Source organism: Microcaecilia unicolor, chromosome 1 (genome assembly GCF_901765095.1).
Source record: "Microcaecilia unicolor chromosome 1, aMicUni1.1, whole genome shotgun sequence".
Classification (NCBI taxonomy): Eukaryota; Metazoa; Chordata; class Amphibia; order Gymnophiona; family Siphonopidae; genus Microcaecilia; species Microcaecilia unicolor.
In genome coordinates, this window is record NC_044031.1 from 18,018,465 (window position 1) to 18,040,258 (window position 21,794).

General features: G+C 45.3%; 1 protein-coding gene across 1 annotated transcript in view; it reads right to left on the bottom strand.

The window, feature by feature from the left end:
• Nucleotides 1-17,834: 17,834 nt before the first annotated feature.
• Nucleotides 17,835-21,794, bottom strand: part of LOC115481199 — a 202,175-nt gene continuing 198,215 nt past the window's right edge. The window contains 1 exon segment of the mRNA XM_030220625.1: nucleotides 17,835-21,621. Coding sequence (XP_030076485.1) covers nucleotides 18,680-21,621 — 2,942 coding nt within the window. The 3' untranslated portion in view covers nucleotides 17,835-18,679.

Sequence of the window (21,794 nt, forward strand, 5' to 3'; positions counted from 1 at the left end):
CGCATCCATGCTGTCGTTTCTCCCCTGCCCTACCGCTCCCATTGTTCAACTTTACTGGCCACCCTCTTCTCTCCCCCCAACTTCCTTTTTTTTTTTTTTTCTTCTTTTTAAATTTACCTCCGTGGCGGTTCCGGCAGCGAAGCGTCAGGGAAGGAGGCGGCGCTCCTGACGTCTAGCCTTTCCTTCGCTGTGTTCCGCCTTCTTCTGACGTCATCCTTGACGTCAGAAGAAGGCGGAACACAGCGAAGGGAAGGCTAGAGACGTCGGGAGCGCCGCCTCCTTCCCTGACGCTGCGCTGCCGGAATTGTTTGGTTTTTTTTCCGCCCTCGACGTCATGACGTTTGACGCGAGGGCGGGGCAGAGACGGCTGGCTGGCTTGAAGGCTTCACACCACGAATCCACGAACCCTTCAGCCTGGGAGTGACGTCAGATGGCTTCAGAACGTTGTCCTCAGAACGTTGAGGGTGCATTTTATTATATTAGATTGGTTGGTCACCAGTCCTTCCATTAGTTTGACTATTAATGGGATAGATGCTACTGGGCGGTAGTTGGTAATGGTAATGTCGTTTGTCTTTTTCTTGGTGTCTTTTGGTATTGGGGTGAGCAGGATGTTGCCTTTTTTTCAGGGTATTTACCCTGTTGGAGCATGAAGTTTAGGTGGGAAGTGAGATGTTATGAAACGGTGAGGGGCGGATTGTAGTAAGTAGCTGGGGCAGGTGTCCAGTTGACAGTGGGTGTTGGAGTATTTTTTGATCGCCTGAGTAACTATGTTGGTGCTGAGGAGTGTAAAGTTTGACCATACTCGATCACCAGGGTATTCGCCAGGGGTTGGGTCTAGACCATTTATGAAGTTTTCTGTGTCCGTGTTGTTCTGAGGTAGAGTTTTGCGTAGGTTTATGATTTTTTCATTGAAATATTTAGCAAGGTTTTCAGCAGATGGGATGTCGGTATTGGTTGAAGTGTCTGGCGTGGTGTCTAGTAGTTTGTTCACGAGGCGGTGTATTTTCTTCGTGTTTTTGTAGTCCAGCCCAATTTTATAGTGCGATCTTTTAGTCTGTCTCATTGCGTATCTGTATTTTCTTTGTAATTGTTTCCATGCGTTGAGTGTATGTTCGTCTTTCATTTTTTTCCATGCGCGTTCCAGTTTCCTAGATTGTGTTTTTATTTTTTTGTTTCATGAAATAACAATTAAATATTACTGAAACAGCTTTAAAATTATTATAGCTGCTAGAAACAGCTGTTTTAAACTCTGTATTTTGTTCTCATTTTTCTTCACTAAAATCTAAATAAATAAATACACTGTATACAATACAGATTGCCAAATTTAAGTGAGGATATCCTGCTTCCTGATGGGTTCATCTTAACTGTTGTTGTAATCTGCCTTGGGAAGCCTGGTGTTATAAAGATGAAGGAATATATTGAAATTAAATGGAAGTAGAATTAAGCTTTCCTTTCACTGGGGCACATGAAATCACATCTTCATCTGTTTTGTAGAAGCTGACATTTTACATACACAAATGGATTATTTTGTTTTGAACATGATGCGGGGGCAAGTGGTTTTATATGTTCAAATAAAAATATTTTGTTTCATTCAGATCTCTTTTGTATAAACATAAATGGGCTGTAAGCCCCTAATGCAGCCCGTTGGTTTTCTTATATTTTGTTCTTGTGATCACTTATACTGTGCCAAAACTGAAAACTCTTATCTCTATCTGCTCATTCTGAACACTATCCACCCTAAAAGGTTGTTTTGTGGCTGTACATGAAGAATTGTGATATTTAATAAATAAGTATGTTTGTATCCCTAGTCATGCATCCTACGTTTATATAATCCTTTCAAGAAATTCAGTTAATCCATAGAGGCGTGGAGGGACATAATCGAACGGGGACGACCATCTCTAAGGGCACCCATCTCTAAGGACGTCCCATAATAAGGAAACCCGTATTATCGAAACAAGATGGGCGTCCATCTTTTGTTTTGATAATACGGTCTGGGACGCCCAAATCTCAACATTTAGGTCGACCTTAGAGATGGTCGTCCTAAATGTTGAGATGGTCGACCTTAGAGATGGTCGTCCCCGGTTTTCAGCCATAATGGAAACCGAGGACGCCCATCTCAAAAACGACCAAATCTCACATGCCAGGACACCAACCGGGCACCCTAGAGGGCACTGCAGTGGACTTCACAAATTGCTCCCAGGTGCATAGCTCCCTTACCTTCGCTGCTGAGCCCCCCAAAACCCACTCCCCACAAGTACACAACTACCATAGCCCTAAGGGGTGAAGGGGGCACCTACATGTGGGTACAGTGGGTTTCGGGTGGGTTTTGAAGGGCTCACATTTACCAACATAAGTGTAACAGGTAGGGGGGGATGGGCCTGGGTCCACCTGCCTGAAGTGCACTGCACCCACTAAAACTGCTCCAGGGACCTGCATACTGCTGTCATGGAGCTGGGTATGACATTTGAGGCTGGCAAAAAAAAAATTTTAAGTTTTTTTTTAGGGTGGGAGGGGGTTGGTGACCACTGGGGGAGTAAGGGGAGGTCATCCCCGATTCCCTCCGGTGGTCATCTGGTCAGTTTGGGCACCTTTTTGAGGCTTGGTCGTGAAAAAAAATGGACCAAGTAAAGTCGACCAAATGCTCGTCAGGGTCGCCCTTCTTTTTTCCATTATCAGCCGAGGATGCCCATCTCTTAAGCACACCTCAGTCCCGCTATGCCTCTGACATACCCCCGTGAACTTTGGTCATCCCCGCGACGGAATGCAGTTGAGGGCCCCCAAAATCGGCTTTCGATTATGCCGATTTGGCCGACCCTGAGAGAATGACACCCATCTCCCGATTTGTGTCGGAAGATGGGCGCCCTTCTCTTTCAAAAATGCCTGATAGTATGGTCGCATTTTCCATATGGTAATATACTTGGGCCCAGCTAAGAAACAGGTTATTTTGAGTTAGTCTGCATTGGACCAAACTTGCTTTCCTTGTGCCATCACTATCCAGCAGGTAGGCAGTGTCTTAAAAGGTAGAGAATAAAAGATGTTTTTTTTTATATTTATATCACACATTACCCCAAGCAAAGTCGGGTTCATTGTCTCACTGTATTTGAAAATACAGTGAGATAGAATAATAGAATTAAGTTATATCATGGGAACAATTAGATGGATATGTCTGAAACTGGGCTTTTAAAAGTTTGTCCTTTAATGATACCACATGTTCAGAAATCCATAGCCATTAGTTATTCAAAGATTATCACATGCGCAACCATCACATTGCAAAAGTAAACAACTTCTACAGAGTACATCCAAAATTTAATTTTTATTTCCTTATTTCTATCTTCCAAAATTCCAGACAGTAGATGTACAGATCCGTATATTGCTCAAGCCGGCATGTTCGAAAATATAGTGAGATTAATAAAAATGCTACCAGTAATAAAGAACGACAATTTGGATGCAGCAGCTCATAGGTTTACTTGCTTTGAGTGTAAGGGGATGACGACTGCGCGGGGAAGGGGAAACTTAGACAAACCTAATTAATTTCAACATTTTGACCTCACTTGGTCTCCTGTCTATTAAACCAAGGAGGTTTGATTGCGGTGATGGCATGATGTCAAAAAGTTGAAGCCACTTGGGTTATTCTCTGTTTCCACTTACCCGCGCAGCTGTTCTTCTGTGTACACTGAAAACAAACAAACCTATGAGCTGCTGCATCCATGTTATTTTCAGGGTCAGTCTTAGGCATGGATGACAGGGGCGGTCGCATAGGGCCTTGCGCTTCCAGGAACACCGCGGCACTCCCTATCCTATCCTCCCCTCCCTCCCTTCCCTCCCAACTACCTACCTATTCCAGACCTCCCCACCAGTCCCCCGAGCCGCAGGGTGCCCTTCCGGGACATACCTGAAGCCACCCTGGTGGTCTAGTGGAGTCGTTTTTCATCAGAAAAGCAAATGTTCAAACAACAGTAGAGGGGTCCAAGTGCATTTTCTTAAGTCATTTTGGATGTACTGCAGCACAGATTTTGATGGGTAGAATCAGGGACTGCAAATCCCACATGAATTTGGGATGTGAGTTCACACTAGGACTGGTTGAAAAATCTCCCTTCTGGAACTGGATCACTTGGCAGCTCTATACACAGCTATTGGATAGTGGGGACATAAAACGAAAGATCAGTGCCAAACAGATGTAGAGAACGAAAGGAAGAAGACAAGAGGCGAGAGAAGAAATGGAAAGGCCAACCTGGAAAAGAATTTGTAAGGCTGACTCATGGAACATGGAAAAAAAAGACTATTTCCAGACAACAAAGGTAGAAAAAAAATATTTTTATTTAGTACTTTGTAAGCACTGAGATGCACCTGCTTTGTAAAATGTACATTTTGTTCTATTTTTATTTTGCAAAGTACAAGAGAAAATGCATTTCTGTCTTTTTTTTTTTTTAAACCAGTATTGCACTGTTTAGTCTGGCTTCCTTGGACAGGGGGGTCTCTATTTCAAATTTTTTTTTTTTTTTGGGGTGGGGGGGGTGGGGGTTAGGCTCCCTATTCTGCATTAGATTGGTAGCATGGAATGTTGTCACAATTTGGGTTTCTGTCAGGTGCTTGTGACCTGGGTTGGCCACATTGGAAACAGGATACTGGGCTAGATGGACCATTGGTCTGACCCAGTATGGCTACTCTTATGTTATATAGATGAGGGTCTGTCCATGTTCTGCATGTGTGACTGAGGTGAAGGATTCTGCCAGCATGTAGTGTCTGTGTAGGAATGTGTAACAGTGCAGTTTGTTCCAGTTTCCCAATAGTAGGTATATTGGTACTCCAGAGCCCAGTGTAATATATATATATATATATATAGCACTGTCTTCTGATAGGTGGTTTAGGGCTGTTATGGTGTGGTAAGTTTTGGGTTCTAGGGCAGTCCTGGAGTACCCCCTTGCCAGTCAGGCTTTCAGGATATCCATAATAAATATGCATGACATTGATTTGCATATACTGCCTCCATTACATGCAAATCTTTTTCATGCAGATTCATTGTGGATAGCCTGAAAACCTGAATGGCAAGGGGGTACTCCAGGACCACCTAGGGAAACACTTCTCTAGGTCCCACTGTAATATTTATAGCATTGTCTTTTCATAGGTGGGTTAGGGCTGTTTTGGTGTGGTAAGTTTTCAGTATAGGTTGTGGGTGTCTTTTTGCAGGGGTTTGTGTTATTTCACAAAGTGTCTAGCCCTATTTGAAAGCAGGCTCTGGGGCTTGGGCCACCAAAGCTCACCCAAGATAAAAATGCTCAATACTAGTGTTCTTCACATCCTGTTGAGTCGCCACACAAACAAAAGCCCATCTGATTTAAACAAGGTGTCTAGCAGTAGAAGGACTGGGTGTGCTATTCCTGAGGTGATGGTCATGATTTGAATATTTTTCTTTGAAGTTAAGAAGACAGGTTGCCTGCTCTGCCCAGTCCAGAGACCTCTTCTGCGTCCTGCCTACTGATGTAACTTACTGTCTCCTTGTAGGCAGGACACAACAGAGACAGCCTGTATTAATTATTGCCCGCCACAGCCCCTGAGCAACAACACAGACACTGCTGTCTAGCTGACACCAACTGGCACCTATTTTATAAAAGTCTGCTCCCCCTGACATCAAAACCTGGCTAGGCCTCTGGATGCCAGGGCGCTGCTGGCTCATGGTGATGAAGCAGTTAGGAACACTTTTAAATAGTTAAAAAATAAGATCAATGACAACTTGAATAAACGGGCGATGAGGGACATTCAACTTTATAAATACCAACTCCATAGATAGGGGAATAAAACGGGTAGGCTCTTGGCCACTCTGGTTCGTAATAGACCAGCAAAACAACTGATAACTCGTCTTAAATCTCCGAAGGAGAATCTGTTAAAAGAGAAATTAGGAGTTTCAAGAGGCGTTCATGGATTTTTATAAATCTCTTTATAATTCGGGACAGTGCAATATGAAAGAGAGGGAAGCATTTTTACAGGGACTTCGGCTCCCCTCTTCTGTCCCAAGAGCAATTGGACACCTTAAACATACCTGTTCAGGAAATTGAAATTCAAACTGCCATAAAGAAACTTAAGTTAGCAAAAGCTCCGGGGGTTCAGATAGTGAGGCCATTTAGTGATCTATGTGGGGCGCTGTGTACGGATGGTCAGCCCACGGGCACTATAACGCATGCCTCTATCATAGTGTTACCTAAACCGGGATGCAACAAGGAGCTTTTGGGATCATATTGTCCTATTTCTTTACTGAATCAGGATATAAAATTGTTTGCTGGCATTATGGTTTCCCGTCTGGTTAAGGTGCTTCCAATTCTGGTGCATGAGGACCAAACCGGTTTCCTGATGGGTAGGTATGCCTCCACAAACATCTTAAAAGCTTTGATTGCTATTCAGGCCAAAGGGGGAGGCGACTGGTGATATAATTGTGAGTTTAAACGTGGAAAAAGTGTTTGATGAAATTCTCTGGGAGCATCTCTTCTGGATATTACCGCAATTTGGTATTTATGGAGAGTTCCTTAATGGGATCCGAGCCCTATATAGGAATCCCACGGCGCAAATCCTGACCAATAGTGTTTTGTCCCCTTCACATTGCAGAGGGGCACGAGGCAGGGATGTCCTTTATCACCTATGTTGTTTGTTCTTGCCTTAGAGCCCCTAGCCAGTAAGCTTCGGTAATCGTTGGAAATCCAAGGGGTTAAAGTGGGGCAGTAGGAATATATAAAATTAATCTCTTTGCAGATGATATGTTAATATTTTTGGGACAGACGCCCAGAGGGATCCCCATTTTGATAGACCTCATCCAGCAGTTTGGATCCTTTTCGGGGCTAAGAATTAACTTTGATAAATCAGAAGCAATGGCGTTGTCCGGTAACTGTGCATGCAAGAGTTGGCCTAGCTTTCCTTTGACCTGGACAGTGGGTCCAATGAAGAATTTGGGGGGTTATTTGCATCTAGATTTCACCTGCATGTACAAGAAAAATGTTTGTGATAAACTAGAGTTGGTTAGAACTCTTTGTTGTAAATGGATGGACCTACCTGTCTCATTCTTGGGACGGGTGGCGCTTGTTAAGATGGTTCTGTTCCCTAAGATTATTTATCCTATTCAAATGATGCCAGTGCGGATTCATAGCAGAGATGAGAGAATGTACAGGGGAGTGATCTCGTATTTTATTTGGGGAGATCGATGGCCTAGGATTGGGTACAACAAGCTTATTCGAGTTAGAAACGGAGGAGTCAACTTACCTGATCTTAGGCTTTACAATGTTGCAGCGCTTCTCAGGTGGCTGCATGAGATACACACAGGTTGTTATGTGTTTGCATCATCCTGTCAGGGAGGGGGCTGCTTCCCCTTTTTCCGTCTTTATTTATTTATTTGTTGCATTTGTATCCCACATTTTCCCACCTTTTTGCAGGCTCAATGTGGCTTACATAAAGCCATAGTGGCTATCACCATTTACGGAATGAGAAATACAAGGTTTTATAAGGTTTAGGGTACAAACAGTATTAAAATAAATTAAAGTAAGTGTATAAACAGTTCATAAAGGGTGTAAGAGATAAGGGAATAATGCACAATGTTCACTTAGTGACAAAGTAATTGAAGTAAACAAGTATAAAGAGTTCAATGTTATCATGTTCTGGTAGAGTTTTGAAGTCAGGTCATTTATGAAGGATCATTAGGTTGGTCTTTAGCAATTTCTGGAAGGCTATCAAGTTGTGCATTGCTTTTATGGCATTTGGAAGTGCATTCCATAGTTGTACGCTGATGTAGGCGAAGCTAGATGCATATATTGATTTATATTTAAGTCCATTGCAACTGGGGTAATGGGAGGTTCAAGAATGTATGTGATGATCTTTTTGTGTTCCTGGTTGGTAAGTCTATTAGGTCTGACATTTATAACGGGGCTTCGCCATGAATAATTTTATGAACCAGGGTACAGACTTTGAACATAATTCGTTCTTTTAGTGGAAGCCAGTGCAGTTTTTCTCTAAGGGCTTGGCGCTTTCATATTTCGCTTTTCCAAATATGAGTCTGGCTGCAGTGTTTTTGGCAGTTTGGAGTTTCTTAATGACTTGTACTTTGCATCCAGCGTAGATAGAATTGCAGTAATCCAAGTGGCTTAATACCATTGATTGCACCAGTCTGCGGAATATTTCCCTAGGGAAGAAAGGTTTTACTCTTCTGAGTTTCCACATTGGAGTTAGTAATAGGTTTCTTTTATCCCTAGGGAAGAGTCCATGTTGGAGCATGAAATTTAAGTATGAGGTGAGGTCAATAATGAAGTGTTGAGGGGCAGATTTTATTAGGTAACTGGGGCATGTGTCCAGCTTACAATGTGACTGGATGAGTCTGTTGATCGTTTGGGTGATGGTTTCCTCAGTCAGTAGGCTGAAGTTTGTCTAGATTCGGTCTGCTGGATATTCTTCGGTTGTTGGATCCAGTTAATGAATTTTTCATATTCGTTGGTTTTAAGTGGTAATGTGGAACGTAGTTTAATAATTTTCTCGTTGAAGTAGATAGCAAGTCATATGCTGATGGGGTGTCTGTGTAGGTGAGGTGTCAAGCAGTTTGTGTACAAGTTGGAATAATTTATGTGTATCTTTATAATCTGGTCCTATTTTGGATTCCATATCATCAAGCTGATCAATCCATAGACTGGTGGGTTGTGTCCATCTACCAGCAGGTGGAGATAGAGAGCAAACTTTTGCCTCCCTATATGTGGTCATGTGCTGCCGGAAACTCCCCAGTATGTTCTCTATCTCAGCAGGTGGTGGTCACACACAGCAGCAGCTCTGGCTAGGCCTCCAAGCCTAATCCTTAGGTTTTGTTGAGGCCTGGGGTTGAGGGCTCTTTTGAGCAAGTGCAAACCTGGTGTGCCAGGTCCCTCCTTTTCTCCCCCCTCCCGCTGGCTCCGTTTAAAAAAAAAAAAAAAAAAAAAAAAAAAAAAATTTTAAACGTCTTTAAAGGCGTTTATTTTGGCGTTTATTTAAACGTTCATTGCAGCTACTCACTGGGACACCAGTTCGTTACAGCTCGGAGCGGCAAGCAGGTAATTTTACCTTTTTATAGCGGGCAGGGGGTTCCCCGATTCTTCTCCTCGTGGCATATGGCGTCGGAGGGCGCAAAGGGTCGCTCCCCGGATCGCTGGAGCGCTTCTAGAGGGGATGCGGGGGTTTTACAGCCTGATTCGCCCTTGATGGGTGACAGTTTAGTGACCGATGAATGTCCCGGTCCTTCCTCCGGCGTGGCGGTTTTTCCCGCCATAAACGCCCATCCCCCGCTCCTCGCCTCCGCCATCTTGGCCGGCCACGCGGCTCGGACGGCTTCTTCGGGGGCCGCCCTTGAGGTTGGAGACATTAATGCCATGAACGCCCTTAATTTGGGCGACGGCACAAAACCGGCTAATGTTAAGAGCCGTTCTTCCCGCGCGGCTCCTTCGCGGAGTTTCGCGCCGGACGCCATTTTGGATGCGCAGCATGTCTCTCCCCCGCTATTTCGAGCGCCGGTTGAGAGTGCGTCTAGGGCTGTTGCCCAGGCTGCGGAAGTGCACAGTCTGGGGGGTTTCTCCCCCGAGTTTGTTTTGCTGCTGCATCAGGCCTTCCTCATGCACAACGCTGCCCCTGCTCCCTCGTCTGGTAAAGAGGTTGAGGTTCCCAGAGGCAAACGCCCTCGGGTTGATTCCCAGGCCTTGGAGGAATTTGTCTCCTCCGATGTAGATGAGGGCAGCGTGTCTGAGGTCTCCCAACGGTCCTTTGCGGATTCCTTGGAGGAGACGGATCCCCGCTCGGTTGGAGCGGATGACCCCTCTGCAGCGCGGCTTTTTAGCCCAGAGGATTTGCCCAACCTGTTGTTACAGGCCATGGACACTTTGAAGATTTCCTCTCCGGAGGACGTCTCTCCCTCAGCCCCTGTTGGCTCTGCCATTATGCTGGGGACGAAGCGCCCGCCTAGAACCTTCCACGTGCACGATGCCATGCACACCTTAATTTCGGCTCAATGGGATGCCCCAGAAGCGAGCCTTAAAGTGGCTAGGGCTATGTCCCGCCTCTATCCTTTGGCTGTGAGTGAGCGTGAGGCCTATCTGTGGCCTACCGTGGATTCTTTAATCACTGCGGTGACTAAGAAAACGGCGTTGCCGGTGGAAGGTGGCACGGCCCTAAAGGACGCCCAAGACAGAAGATTGGAGGCGGCCTTAAGGTCGTCCTTTGAGGCGGCTGCTTTAAGTTTGCAGGCCTCAGTTTGCGGCTCCTATGTGGCCAGGGCGTGCCTGACTATGGTGCAGCGGGCTTCCCCCTCGGATCCTTCCTTGAGGGCTGATTGGCCGGCCCTGGAATCGGGCTTAGCCTATTTGGCAGACTTGCTGTATGATGTCTTGAGAGCCTCAGCTAAAGGCATGGCTCAGACAGTCTCTGCGGGGCGGTGGCTTTGGCTGAAACATTGGTCTGCTGACCACGCCTCTAAATCCCGCCTGGCTAGATTGCCTTTTAAAGGCAAGCTGCTCTTTGGGGTCGAGCTGGACAAAATCGTGACCGATCTCGGCACGTCTAAGGGCAAGAAGTTACCAGAGGTCAGGGCTCAGGCTAGTGCTCGTCCCGGTACCTCCAGAGGACGGTTTCAGGAAGCCCGTCGGTACCGCCCGGGCAGGTCGGGTTCTTCTGCCCCCTCTTCCTTTAAGAGGAATTTCTCCCCCAAGCAGCATTCCTTTCGCAGAGACCGCCGTCCCGGAGGTGCTCCCTCCGGTCCTCCCCCAGGGTCTCGTACCCAATGATGGGGTCTTGGTCCACGCCCCAGTGCAGATTGGAGGACGGCTGTCCTCGTTTCTGGGCGAGTGGACCACAATAACTTCAGACGCTTGGGTGCTGGAAGTCATCGGAGACGGCTACAAGCTAGAGTTCTGCCGACCCTTAAGAGACGGGTTTGTTCTCTCTCCCTGCAAGTCTCCGGTCAAAGCTGTGGCAGTGCAGCAGACTTTGGACAATCTGATCCGCCTGGGTGCGGTCGTTCCGGTGCCAGAAAGTCAGCTTGGCAAGGGGCGTTACTCCATTTACTTTGTGGTACCAAAGAAAGGAGGTTCTGTCCGGCCTATCCTCGACCTCAAAGGGGTCAATCGGGCCTTGAAAGTGCGGCACTTTCGCATGGAGACTCTCCGCTCTGTTATAGCGGCAGTGAAGGCAGGGGAGTACCTGGCATCCTTGGACATCAAGGAAGCATACTTGCATATTCCCATCTGGCCTCCTCATCAACGCTTTCTGCGTTTTGCAGTCCTGGGCCGACACTTCCAGTTCAGAGCCCTCCCGTTCGGGTTGGCTACTGCTCCGCGGACCTTTTCCAAAGTAATGGTGGTCATAGCGGCCTTCCTGCGAAAGGAAGGAGTACAAGTCCATCCTTATCTGGACGACTGGTTGATCCGAGCCCCCTCTTATGCAGAGTGCGGCAAAGCTGTGGACCGGGTAGTTGCTCTTTTGAGCTCCCTGGGATGGATCATCAACTGGGAGAAGAGCCAGCTGCGCCCGACTCAGTCCCTGGAGTATCTGGGAGTTCGATTCGACACCCAAGTGGGCAGAGTGTTCCTGCCAGACAATCGGATTGTCAAACTTCAGGCTCAGGTGGACCAGTTCCTAGTAGCCTCTCCTCTTCGGGCTTGGGACTATGTGCAGCTGTTGGGCTCTATGACGGCCACGATGGAAGTAGTGCCCTGGGCCAGGGCTCATATGAGACCACTTCAACACTCTCTGCTGCAGCGCTGGACTCCGATGTCGGAGGATTATGCTGTGCGCCTTCCCTTGGATCCAGCAGTGCGCAAGGCGCTGAGCTGGTGGATGCAGACAGACAAGTTGTCTGCGGGAATGCCTCTGGTGACCCCAGAGTGGATTGTCGTCACGACGGACGCCTCTTTGTCGGGCTGGGGAGCCCACTGTTTGGGAAGGACAGCGCAGGGGCTCTGGTCTCCTGCAGAGGCAAAGTGGTCTATCAACCTCCTGGAACTCAGAGCCATTCGGTTGGCGCTTTTGGAGTTCATCCCGGTACTGGTGTTGCAGCCTGTACGGGTCCTGTCGGACAATGCCACGGCTGTGGCCTATGTCAACCGCCAGGGAGGTACCAAGAGCGCCCCTCTAGCCAAGGAGGCTATGAGTCTATGCCAGTGGGCAGAAGCGAACCTGGAACAGCTGTCAGCGGCCCACATTGCCGGAGTCATGAATGTCAAGGCGGACTTTCTCAGTCGCCATACCTTGGAGCCCGGAGAGTGGCAGCTATCTGCTCAGGCGTTCTTGGACATCACGAAGCGCTGGGGCCAGCCGAGCCTAGATCTGATGGCGTCATTGGCCAATTGCCAAGTGCCGCGCTTTTTCAGCAGAGGACGGGACCCTCGATCCCTGGGAGTAGATGCTCTTCTCCAACAGTGGCCGACACAAGAGCTTCTCTATGTGTTCCCGCCCTGGCCCATGTTGGGCAGGGTGCTAGACCGGGTGGCAAAGCATCCCGGCAGGGTAATCCTGGTGGGTCCGGATTGGCCCAGACGTCCCTGGTATGCGGACTTGATCAGGCTCTCAGTCGACGATCCTCTGCGGCTGCCAGTGGAGCAGGGCCTGTTACATCAGGGTCCCGTGGTGATGGAGGATCCCTCCCCCTTTGGTCTTACGGCCTGGCTATTGAGCGGCAGCGTCTGAGGAAGAGGGGCTTCTCAGACAAGGTCATCGCCACTATGCTGAGAGCGAGGAAGCGCTCTACTTCTACTGCTTACGCCAGGGTTTGGCGTATCTTTGCAGCGTGGTGTGAAGCAGGCTCACTTTCTCCTTTCACTGCTCCAATTTCTTCAGTGTTGGCGTTCCTGCAAGAAGGTCTGGACAAAGGCCTGTCGCTCAGTTCCCTTAAAGTCCAGGTAGCGGCTCTGGCTTGCTTCAGGGGCCGCCTGATGGGTGCTTCCCTGGCTTCGCAGCCAGATGTGGTGCGCTTTCTCAAGGGAGTTAATCACCTGCGCCCTCCTCTGCACTCAGTGGTGCCTGCGTGGAATCTCAACCTGGTGCTAAGAGCATTGCAGAAGCCGCCGTTTGAACCCTTGTCGAGGGCATCTCTGAAAGACCTGACGTTGAAAGCAGTCTTTTTGGTGGCTATCACTTCAGCCAGAAGAGTTTCCGAGCTCCAGGCGCTCTCATGTCGAGAGCCTTTTCTGCAGTTCACTGAGGCAGGAGTGACTATTCGCACAGTGCCTTCCTTTCGGCCCAAGATTGTTTCTCGCTTCCATGTGAATCAGCAGCTCTGTCTCCCTTCCTTTCGTAGGGAGGACTACCCAGAGGAGTACTCTGCTCTTAAATATCTGGATGTGAGACGAGTCATCATCAGATACTTGGAAGTGACCAATGATTTCCGGAAATCGGATCATCTGTTTGTCCTGTATGCAGGTCCTCGTAGGGGTCTGCAGGCTGCTAAGCCTACAGTGGCAAGATGGGTCAAGGAAGCCATTGCAGCGGCTTATGTGGCCGCGGGGAAGGTGCCGCCTATCCAGCTGAAGGCTCACTCCACAAGAGCTCAGGCGGCTTCGATGGCAGAGGCCGGTTCCGTCTCCTTGGAAGAGATATGCAAGGCGGCAACTTGGGCTTCGGCCCATACATTCTCCAAGCATTACCGCTTGACTGTGGCTGCTCGGGCGGAGGCCCGGTTTGGAGCTTCAGTGTTGCGGTCAGGGATTTCTATGTCCCGCCCTGGGTGAGTACTGCTTCGGTACATCCCACCAGTCTATGGATTGATCAGCTTGATGATATGGAAGGTAAAATTATGTATAATCATACCTGATAATTTTCTTTCCATTAATCATAGCTGATCAATCCATAGCCCCTCCCAGATGTCTGTACTGTTTTTATTCTGGTTGCATTTCAGGTTCAAGTTCAGTCTTCAGTTACTTCAGAAAGACTTCGTGTTCAAGTTTTTTCACTTGGATTCTTCAAGAGTTAAGACGAGTTTGTGTTACAGTGAGCTGCTGCATTCCTCTCCCCTCCGTTTTACGGGGCTGGATTGAGACTTATAATTCTGCCGGCACTCCCTCCCGCTTCGTGCGGCTGTAGGGCAGTTTTGTACCCCTCCCGCTTCGGCGGTGTTAGGGTCAGTCAGCTCCTCCCGCGGTTGCGGTTGCAGGATAAGCCAGATCCCCCCGCATCGGCGGGTGTGGTGTCCCTCCCCCGCTCCGCGGGGATGAGCTGGACGGATTCCCCTCCCCCACTTGTGTGGGGATGAGCTGGGTTAATTCCCCTCCCCCGTTTCGGCGGTGGTGAGCTGGGCAGAGTGTCCCTTCGTGGGTGTAATTCTCTAAGTGCTGAGTCCTGCGGATGGAGCTTTGATATCGACATACTGAGGAGTTTCCGGCAGCACATGACCACATATAGGGAGGCAAAAGTTTGCTCTCTATCTCCACCTGCTGGTAGATGGACACAACCCACCAGTCTATGGATTGATCAGCTATGATTAATGGAAAGAAAATTATCAGGTATGATTATACATAATTTTACCTTTGTAATATAATCTTTTGGTTTGTCTAATTGAATATTTATATTTTCTTTCCATTTGTTTCCATGCATTGTGTGTGTTCATCTTTCATTTTATTCCATGCTCGTTCAAGTCTCCTTACATGAGTTTTTAATTTTTTCAGTTCTTCATTAAACCATGGTATTGAGTCTTCAAGAGGTTCTAGTTTGTAATGGTGCAATTGTGTCTAGTATGCTCCTGCATCTATTGTCCCAATTTAGGAGGTAGTGTTTGGATTCTTTTTGTACTGTCCATTCGTTCATGTAGACCTGTTGCCAGAATAGTGCAGGATCAATTTGGCCTCTTGTGGGATATGTTGTACGTTCCTGTTCCTGGAATGGATCTTTTTTCCGCCATTGTAGGGAAAGATTTAATTTTCGGTGTTCTGACCATGGTATATCTGTCCATTTTGTATCTGTTAATAAAAGGGATTGATTTGAGGAGAGTTTGTACATGATGAGGTCAAGTGTGTGTCTCTTGACATGGGTTGCTTGTATATTAGGCCAGATAAGTTCCCATAATTGGAGGAAATCCTTGCATTCTCTTGCATTATATGCGTTAGGGTCTTCTAGGTGTAAATTTATGTCCCCTAATATAAGAAGATTGGAACTAGATACACAGGTATTCGAAATGAAATCCATGAAGTGTGGTTGGCAATCCTGCCAGTTACCTGATGGTCTATAAAACAAAACAACATTAAGGTGGTCAAACAAGGACGTGTGGTTGATTCTAACTGAGGCGATTTCAAATTGTGGTGTTATGGATTCGGCTGTTGTTACAGTGAAATAGGATTTATAGATCAGTGCAATGCCTCCTCCTCTCTTTCCATTTCTTGTCCAATGAGTAACTTTATAACCTGGAGGGCAAAGATCTAGAATTATTGGTTCATTATAATCGTGAATCCAGGTTTCGCTGATGAGTAATAGATCAAGGTTGTCAGCTGTGATCCAGTCTGTTATTACTGTTGCTTTCTTAACTACTGGTCTGGCATTTGTATATCCAATTTGAATTGTTTGGTAGGGATCAGTTGGATTAGGGATAGTGTTGATTTTCATTAGTTGTCTGTTTTCCTGTGGAGCAGGTGGTGGTTGGGAGGCGAGGATAGGGGAGGGCAGACTTATACGGTCTGTACCAGAGCCGGTGATGGGAGGCGGGACTGGTGGTTGGGAGGCGGGAAATACTGCTGGGCAGACTTATATGGTCTGTGCCCTGAAAAGGACAGGTACAAATTCAAGGTAAGGTATACACATATGAGTTTGTCTTGGGCAGACTGGATGGACCATGCAGGTCTTTTTCTGCCGTCATCTACTAGGTAACTATGGTGTGCATTATGTCCTTTCTTCCCTTTATTTTGATTTTGTCCGTGGGAGGCAGTACTTCTGTTGTATTGATTGCTGTTGTTTTGGTGATGTATATTGTGTCTAGTTGGTCTATTGAGCGTGTATATTGTGGGAATGTTATTGGTTTCCGAGAGGGAGGTGGTTAGTATGTGGTGAATTAGGGCTAGTGAATGAATAATAAGGAGCAGTTTGGTGGTGTTCATTTTGATGTTGTTTCACTATAGTTGTTGACTTGACTAGGATGTTTGTTGTAGTGATTGGTTATTATTCCTAAGATGCTGTTTGTGCAGTCCGTCGTGGCTTTGATATTCAGGTGATGATAAGCGATTAATTGGTTATCAGTGAAATTCATTCACAATGAAAAGGATGGAAAAAATTGTTCACATCTTTATATTATATTTTTGAATATTTTTTTCTTTATGCACTTAAAAACGATACATCCGCATGTAGTGTACTGCCCAACATGCAAAGTTCAAGAAAAATAAATCAAAATTCAGCTTAGCTTGGTTGTCTGAGCTTAACGCATCTAGTTCTCCTGAAAGACCACTGAAACCCAACGGACCCGTTTTGCCAAAAGGCTTCTTCAGGGGATACCGGGTTCTCAAACCGTGGAGACCTTTCCAAACTCAGGAGTAACACTGCACTCCAGAGCTGGTCTTCACGAGACTGAAAGACTGCCAGATTAAAGTGAAACTACAGCAACGCTGTCGACCGAGCAGTTTTCCCATCAAACTAGGCTACTTCTAATTCACCGCAACTCCAGCTCATCCAGCCGTCGCCGCGAAACGGGTCCGTTGGGTTTCAGTGGTCTTTCGAGAGAACTACATGCGTCAAGCTCAGACAACCAAGCTTAGCTGAATTTTGATTTATTTTTCTTGAACTTTGCATGTTGGGCAGTACACTACATACAGATGTATCGTTTTTACGTGCATAAAGAAAAAATATTCAAAAATATAATATAAAGATGTGAACAATTTTTTCCAACCTTTGTGGTTGGGTGGGGGTTTTCGACCAATGATTACTGCAAACAGGCATCAGACAAATATTGTCTAATTGCCACGGGCTTGCAGTGGCAGGTCCTTTTTTTATTAGGTCTTTTCCCCTTATCTTTTCTTTAAGTGGTGTTAAATCACTTGTTGAACCTTGCACGCTCTCTTTGTGTGTGACCACTGAGGCTGAATTTGAGTGGGGTTTTCCCTATATTACTGTGGTATAAATTTTAGGCTACCCATAAATTTTAGAAAGATAAATGGGGCGCTCCACTGTAATGATAACACTCGATATATTGTCACAATTGAGACCGGAACATTCTGTGTTTACTTTCATAGATATATTTCACTTTTTTTGTATTTTTTGCAATTAAAATTTCTGAGCAAACCGAAGAGACTACAGCATCAAACATATAAATGGCAAGTGATTGACTCACCTGCAAATGCGCAGTACAGACTTCCCTCTCTGTCCCGCCCTCGCGTCAAGACGTCATGATGTAAGAGGGCGGAACAGAGAGGGAAACAGAGTTGGACTGTCGGACGCCGCCACTGCCGCCTGGAAATGAACATCGCACGAACCAACCTCCACCCTCCCCCCCATCCCCGCCGCCACTCCCACCCCCCTCCGTATCGGGCCCCCTGCACTGACCTGACAGCGCCTCTCACCTCCGTGTGGAAGCACTGCAGGCAGCAGCAGAGCGATCTGCTGCTGCCTGTAGCGCTTTCACACGGAGGTGAGAGGCACTGTCAGGTCAGTGCAGGGGGCCCAGCACGGAGGGAGCGGCGGCGAGGAGGGTTGCTGGACATGGGGTGAGAGCAGGACAGAGAGGAGGGTTGCTGGACATGGGGGGAGGGGGGAGACCAAGGGGAAGAGGAGGGTTGCTGGATATGGGGGGGGGGGGGAGGATCGGTGGACGGGGTGAGGCCAGGGGAGAGAGGAGGGCTGCAATACTCGCCCATTTTTACGAGCTTAACAGCTAGTTCTCTCATAATTCCAGACAGTCTGTTTTTACACATCTCCTTCAACCTCTGAAACACAGTTCAACTGGATGTCATCGGGTAGTGGAAACAATCCTAAGGGGACTGGACAGTGAGAAGACCCGCGTCCTCCACTATGACAATGACATTATGATTGCAGGAGCCACAGAGGAGGTGGTGATTGAAAAGTCAGTGGAGACTTTACAACGTTTGCAGAAAACACATTTAAGATAATCCCTACAAAGGGAAACCTCAGTGCATATAAAAGGTTTATTTCCAATCTGCATTATTTGATACATTTTCAGCAATGATGTAAAAGGCGTCTTTCTGCTGTGGTTTATTTGTTGGATTTTCAGATATGTTGAGCGACTGAAATATTTATTACACTCCGGGCATGTAAAAGATTTCTTTAAACTGATGCCTCTTCAGCTGTGATGGCTCACTCAAACATTTACCACACTCTATACATGGAAAAGGTTTCATGACATTGTGGAGTGTTTGGCGAATTTCCCACTGTGCACGTTTTGATGCATTTTAAGACTTGATAACAAAGTGAAACTTTTATTACACTCAATGCATGTAAGAGGTTTCTTTCCACTGTGGATCATTTGATGTTTTTTCAAGTTTGATGAACGAGTAAAACTCTTATTAAACTCAGAACATGTAAAAGATTTCTTTCCATTACTGATCATTAGATGAGTTTTCAGATATGATGCACGAATAAAACTTTTATTACACAGTGCATGTAAAAGGTTTCTTTCCACTGTGGATCAGCTGATGTTTTGTTAGATGTCCTAGCTGAATGAAACTTTTACCGCACTGAACATTCATAAAAGGTTTCTTTGCCCTGTGGATCATTTGATGCCTCCAAGCTTTGACGGCTCACTGAAACATTTACCAGACTCTATACATAGAAAAGATTTCTTTCCAATGTGGATCATTTGATGAGTTATCAGGTCAGATGAGCACGTGAAACTTTTATTACACTCAGAGCATGTAAAAGGTTTCTTTCCACTGTGGATCATTAGATGTTGTTTCAAGTTTGATGATGAAGAGAAACTTTTATTACAATCAGTGCATGTAAAGGGTTTCTTTCCACTGTGGATCATTTGATGTTGTTTCAAGTTTGATGAACACGTGAAACTTTTATTACAATCAGTGCATGTAAAAGGTTTCTTTCCACTGTGGATCATTTGATGAGTTTTAAAGTATGATGAACGAGAGAAACTTTTAGTACATTCAGTGCATGTAAAAGGTTTCTTTCCACTGTGGATCATTTGATGACTTATCAGGTCAGATGAATAACTGAAACTTTTATTACACTCAGAGCAAGTAAAAGGTTTCTTTCCACTGTGGATCATTTGATGTTTTTTCAAGTATTTTGAAGATTTGAAACTTTTATTACACTCGGTGCATGTAAAAGGTTTCTTTCCACTGTGGATCATTTGATGTTGTTTCAAGTTTGATAAAGAAGAGAAACTTTTATTACACTCGGTGCATGTAAAAGGCTTCTTTCCACTGTGGATCATTCGATGAATTTTCAGGTAAGATGAACGAGAGAAACTTTTAGTACATTCAGTGCATGTAAAGGGTTTCTTTCCACTGTGGATCATTTGATGAGTTTTCAGGTGTGATGAAGAAGTGAAACTTTTATTACACTCAGTGCATGTAAAAGGTTTCTTTCCACTGTGGATCATTTGATGTTGTTTCAAGTTTGATGAACACGTGAAACTTTTATTACACTCAGAGCATGTAAAAGGTTTCTTTCCACTGTGGATCATTTGATGAGTTTTCAGGTGTGATGAAGAAGAGAAACTTTTATTACACTCAGTGCACGTAAAAGAATTCTTTCCACTGTGGATCATTTGATGTTGTTTCAAGTTTGATGAACACGTGAAACTTTTATTACACTCAGAGCATGTAAAAGGTTTCTTTCCACTGTGGATCATTTGATGAGTTTTAAAGTATGATGAATAAGTGAAACTTTTATTGCACTCAGTGCATGTAAAAGGTTTCTTTCCACTGTGGATCATTTGATGAGTTTTCAGGTAAGATGAACGACAGAAACTTTTATTACACTCAGTGCATGTAAAAGATTTCTTTCCACTGTGGATCATTTGATGAGTTATCAGATGAGATGAACGAGAGAAACTTTTATTACATTCAGTGCATGTAAAAGGTTTCTTTCCACTGTGGATCATTTGATGAACTTTCAGGTCAGATGAACGAGAGAAACTTTTATTACACTCAGTGCATGTAAAAGATTTCTTTCCACTGTGGATCATTTGATGAGTTATCAGATGAGATGAACGAGAGAAACTTTTATTACATTCAGTGCATGTAAAAGGTTTCTTTCCACTGTGGATCATTTGATGAACTTTCAGGTCAGATGAACGAGAGAAACTTTTATTACACTCAGTGCATGTAAAAGATTTCTTTCCACTGTGGATCATTTGATGAGTTTTCAGGTAAGATGAACGAGAGAAACTTTTATTACACTCAGTGCATGTGGAAGGTTTCTTTCCACTGTGGATCATCTGATGAGTTTTCAGGTGAGATGAACGAGAGAAACTTTTATTACACTCAGTGCATGTCAAAGATTTCTTTCCACTGTGGATCATTTGATGAACTTTCAGGTCAGATGAACGCGTGAAACATTTATTACATTCAGAGCATGTAAAAGGTTTCTTTCCACTGTGGATCATTTGATGTGTTTTAAAGTATGATGAATAAATGAAACTTTTATTGCACTCAGTGCATGTAAAAGGTTTCTTTCCACTGTGGATCATTTGATGAATTTTTAAGTATGATGAACGAGAGAAACTTTTATTACACTCAGCGCATGTAAAAGGTTTCTTTCCACTGTGGATCATTTGATGTTGTTTCAAGTTTGATAAAGAAGAGAAACTTTTATTGCACTCAGTGCACGTAAAAGGTTTCTTTCCACTGTGGATCATTTGATGAATTTTTAAGTATGATGAACAAGAGAAATTTTTATTACACTCAGTGCATGTAAAAGGTTTCTTTCCACTGTGGATCATTTGATGAATTTTTAAGTATGATGAACGAGAGAAACTTTTATTACACTCAGTGCATGTAAAAGGTTTCTTTCCACTGTGGCTCATTTGATGAATTTTTAAGCGTGATGAACGAATTAAACTTTTATTATACTCAGTGCGTTTCTTTTTGCTGTGGATCTTCAGCTGTGACAGCTCATTGAAACTTTTACCACTCTCACTACATAGAAAAGGTTTCTGTCCACTGTGGATTACTTCATTCCTTTTCAGAACTGAGGATAAACTAAAACTTTGGTCTAATTTCAAGTTTATCTTCTGTCTGAAACTCTTTTCACAGTGCGAGCATGAGAAGGATTTCGCCCTACTGTTGATTCTATTATCCAGTAAGAAATGATCGTTCATATTGAAGATTGTTCCACAGATGTCACACAGAAAGGATTCGTTCTCTGTCCTCTCTTCTTGGGGGAGTTTAGAAGGCTCTGGATCACTGTTACTACCGTGGAAGGGACTCTTTGTTCTCAAGTGTCTCTGGTGCTCAGGAATGTTTATGAGTTCCCCGTCACTTCTCTCACTCTCAGTAATTCCACAAGGTGTTTCTCCGGCAGGGTCTCTCTGCTTCTTCTCCAACTCCTGCTGATGATTCCTTGGGTGTCTCCTCTCCATCCCTTGGGAAATATTCTCACAGACATTTTTTGACTGTCCTGGTATTTGTTCCATTTCGACAGGAGTTTCTTCGTGATTTTGCTCTTGCTTGAGCTTCTGTAGAGCCTCATTAACTGCTGGATATGAAAAGAAGATATTAGTCATGTATTACTTAAAGGGAAAACAATTACTGATCAAGAAACAGAATTTTCTGGGCTCATAGGCAGGGCAATTCTATAACATGGTGGCAAGAGCATCAGAGGATCCAAAATTGGCAAGAATGTGCAAAAGTTCACCAGGCACCATTCTG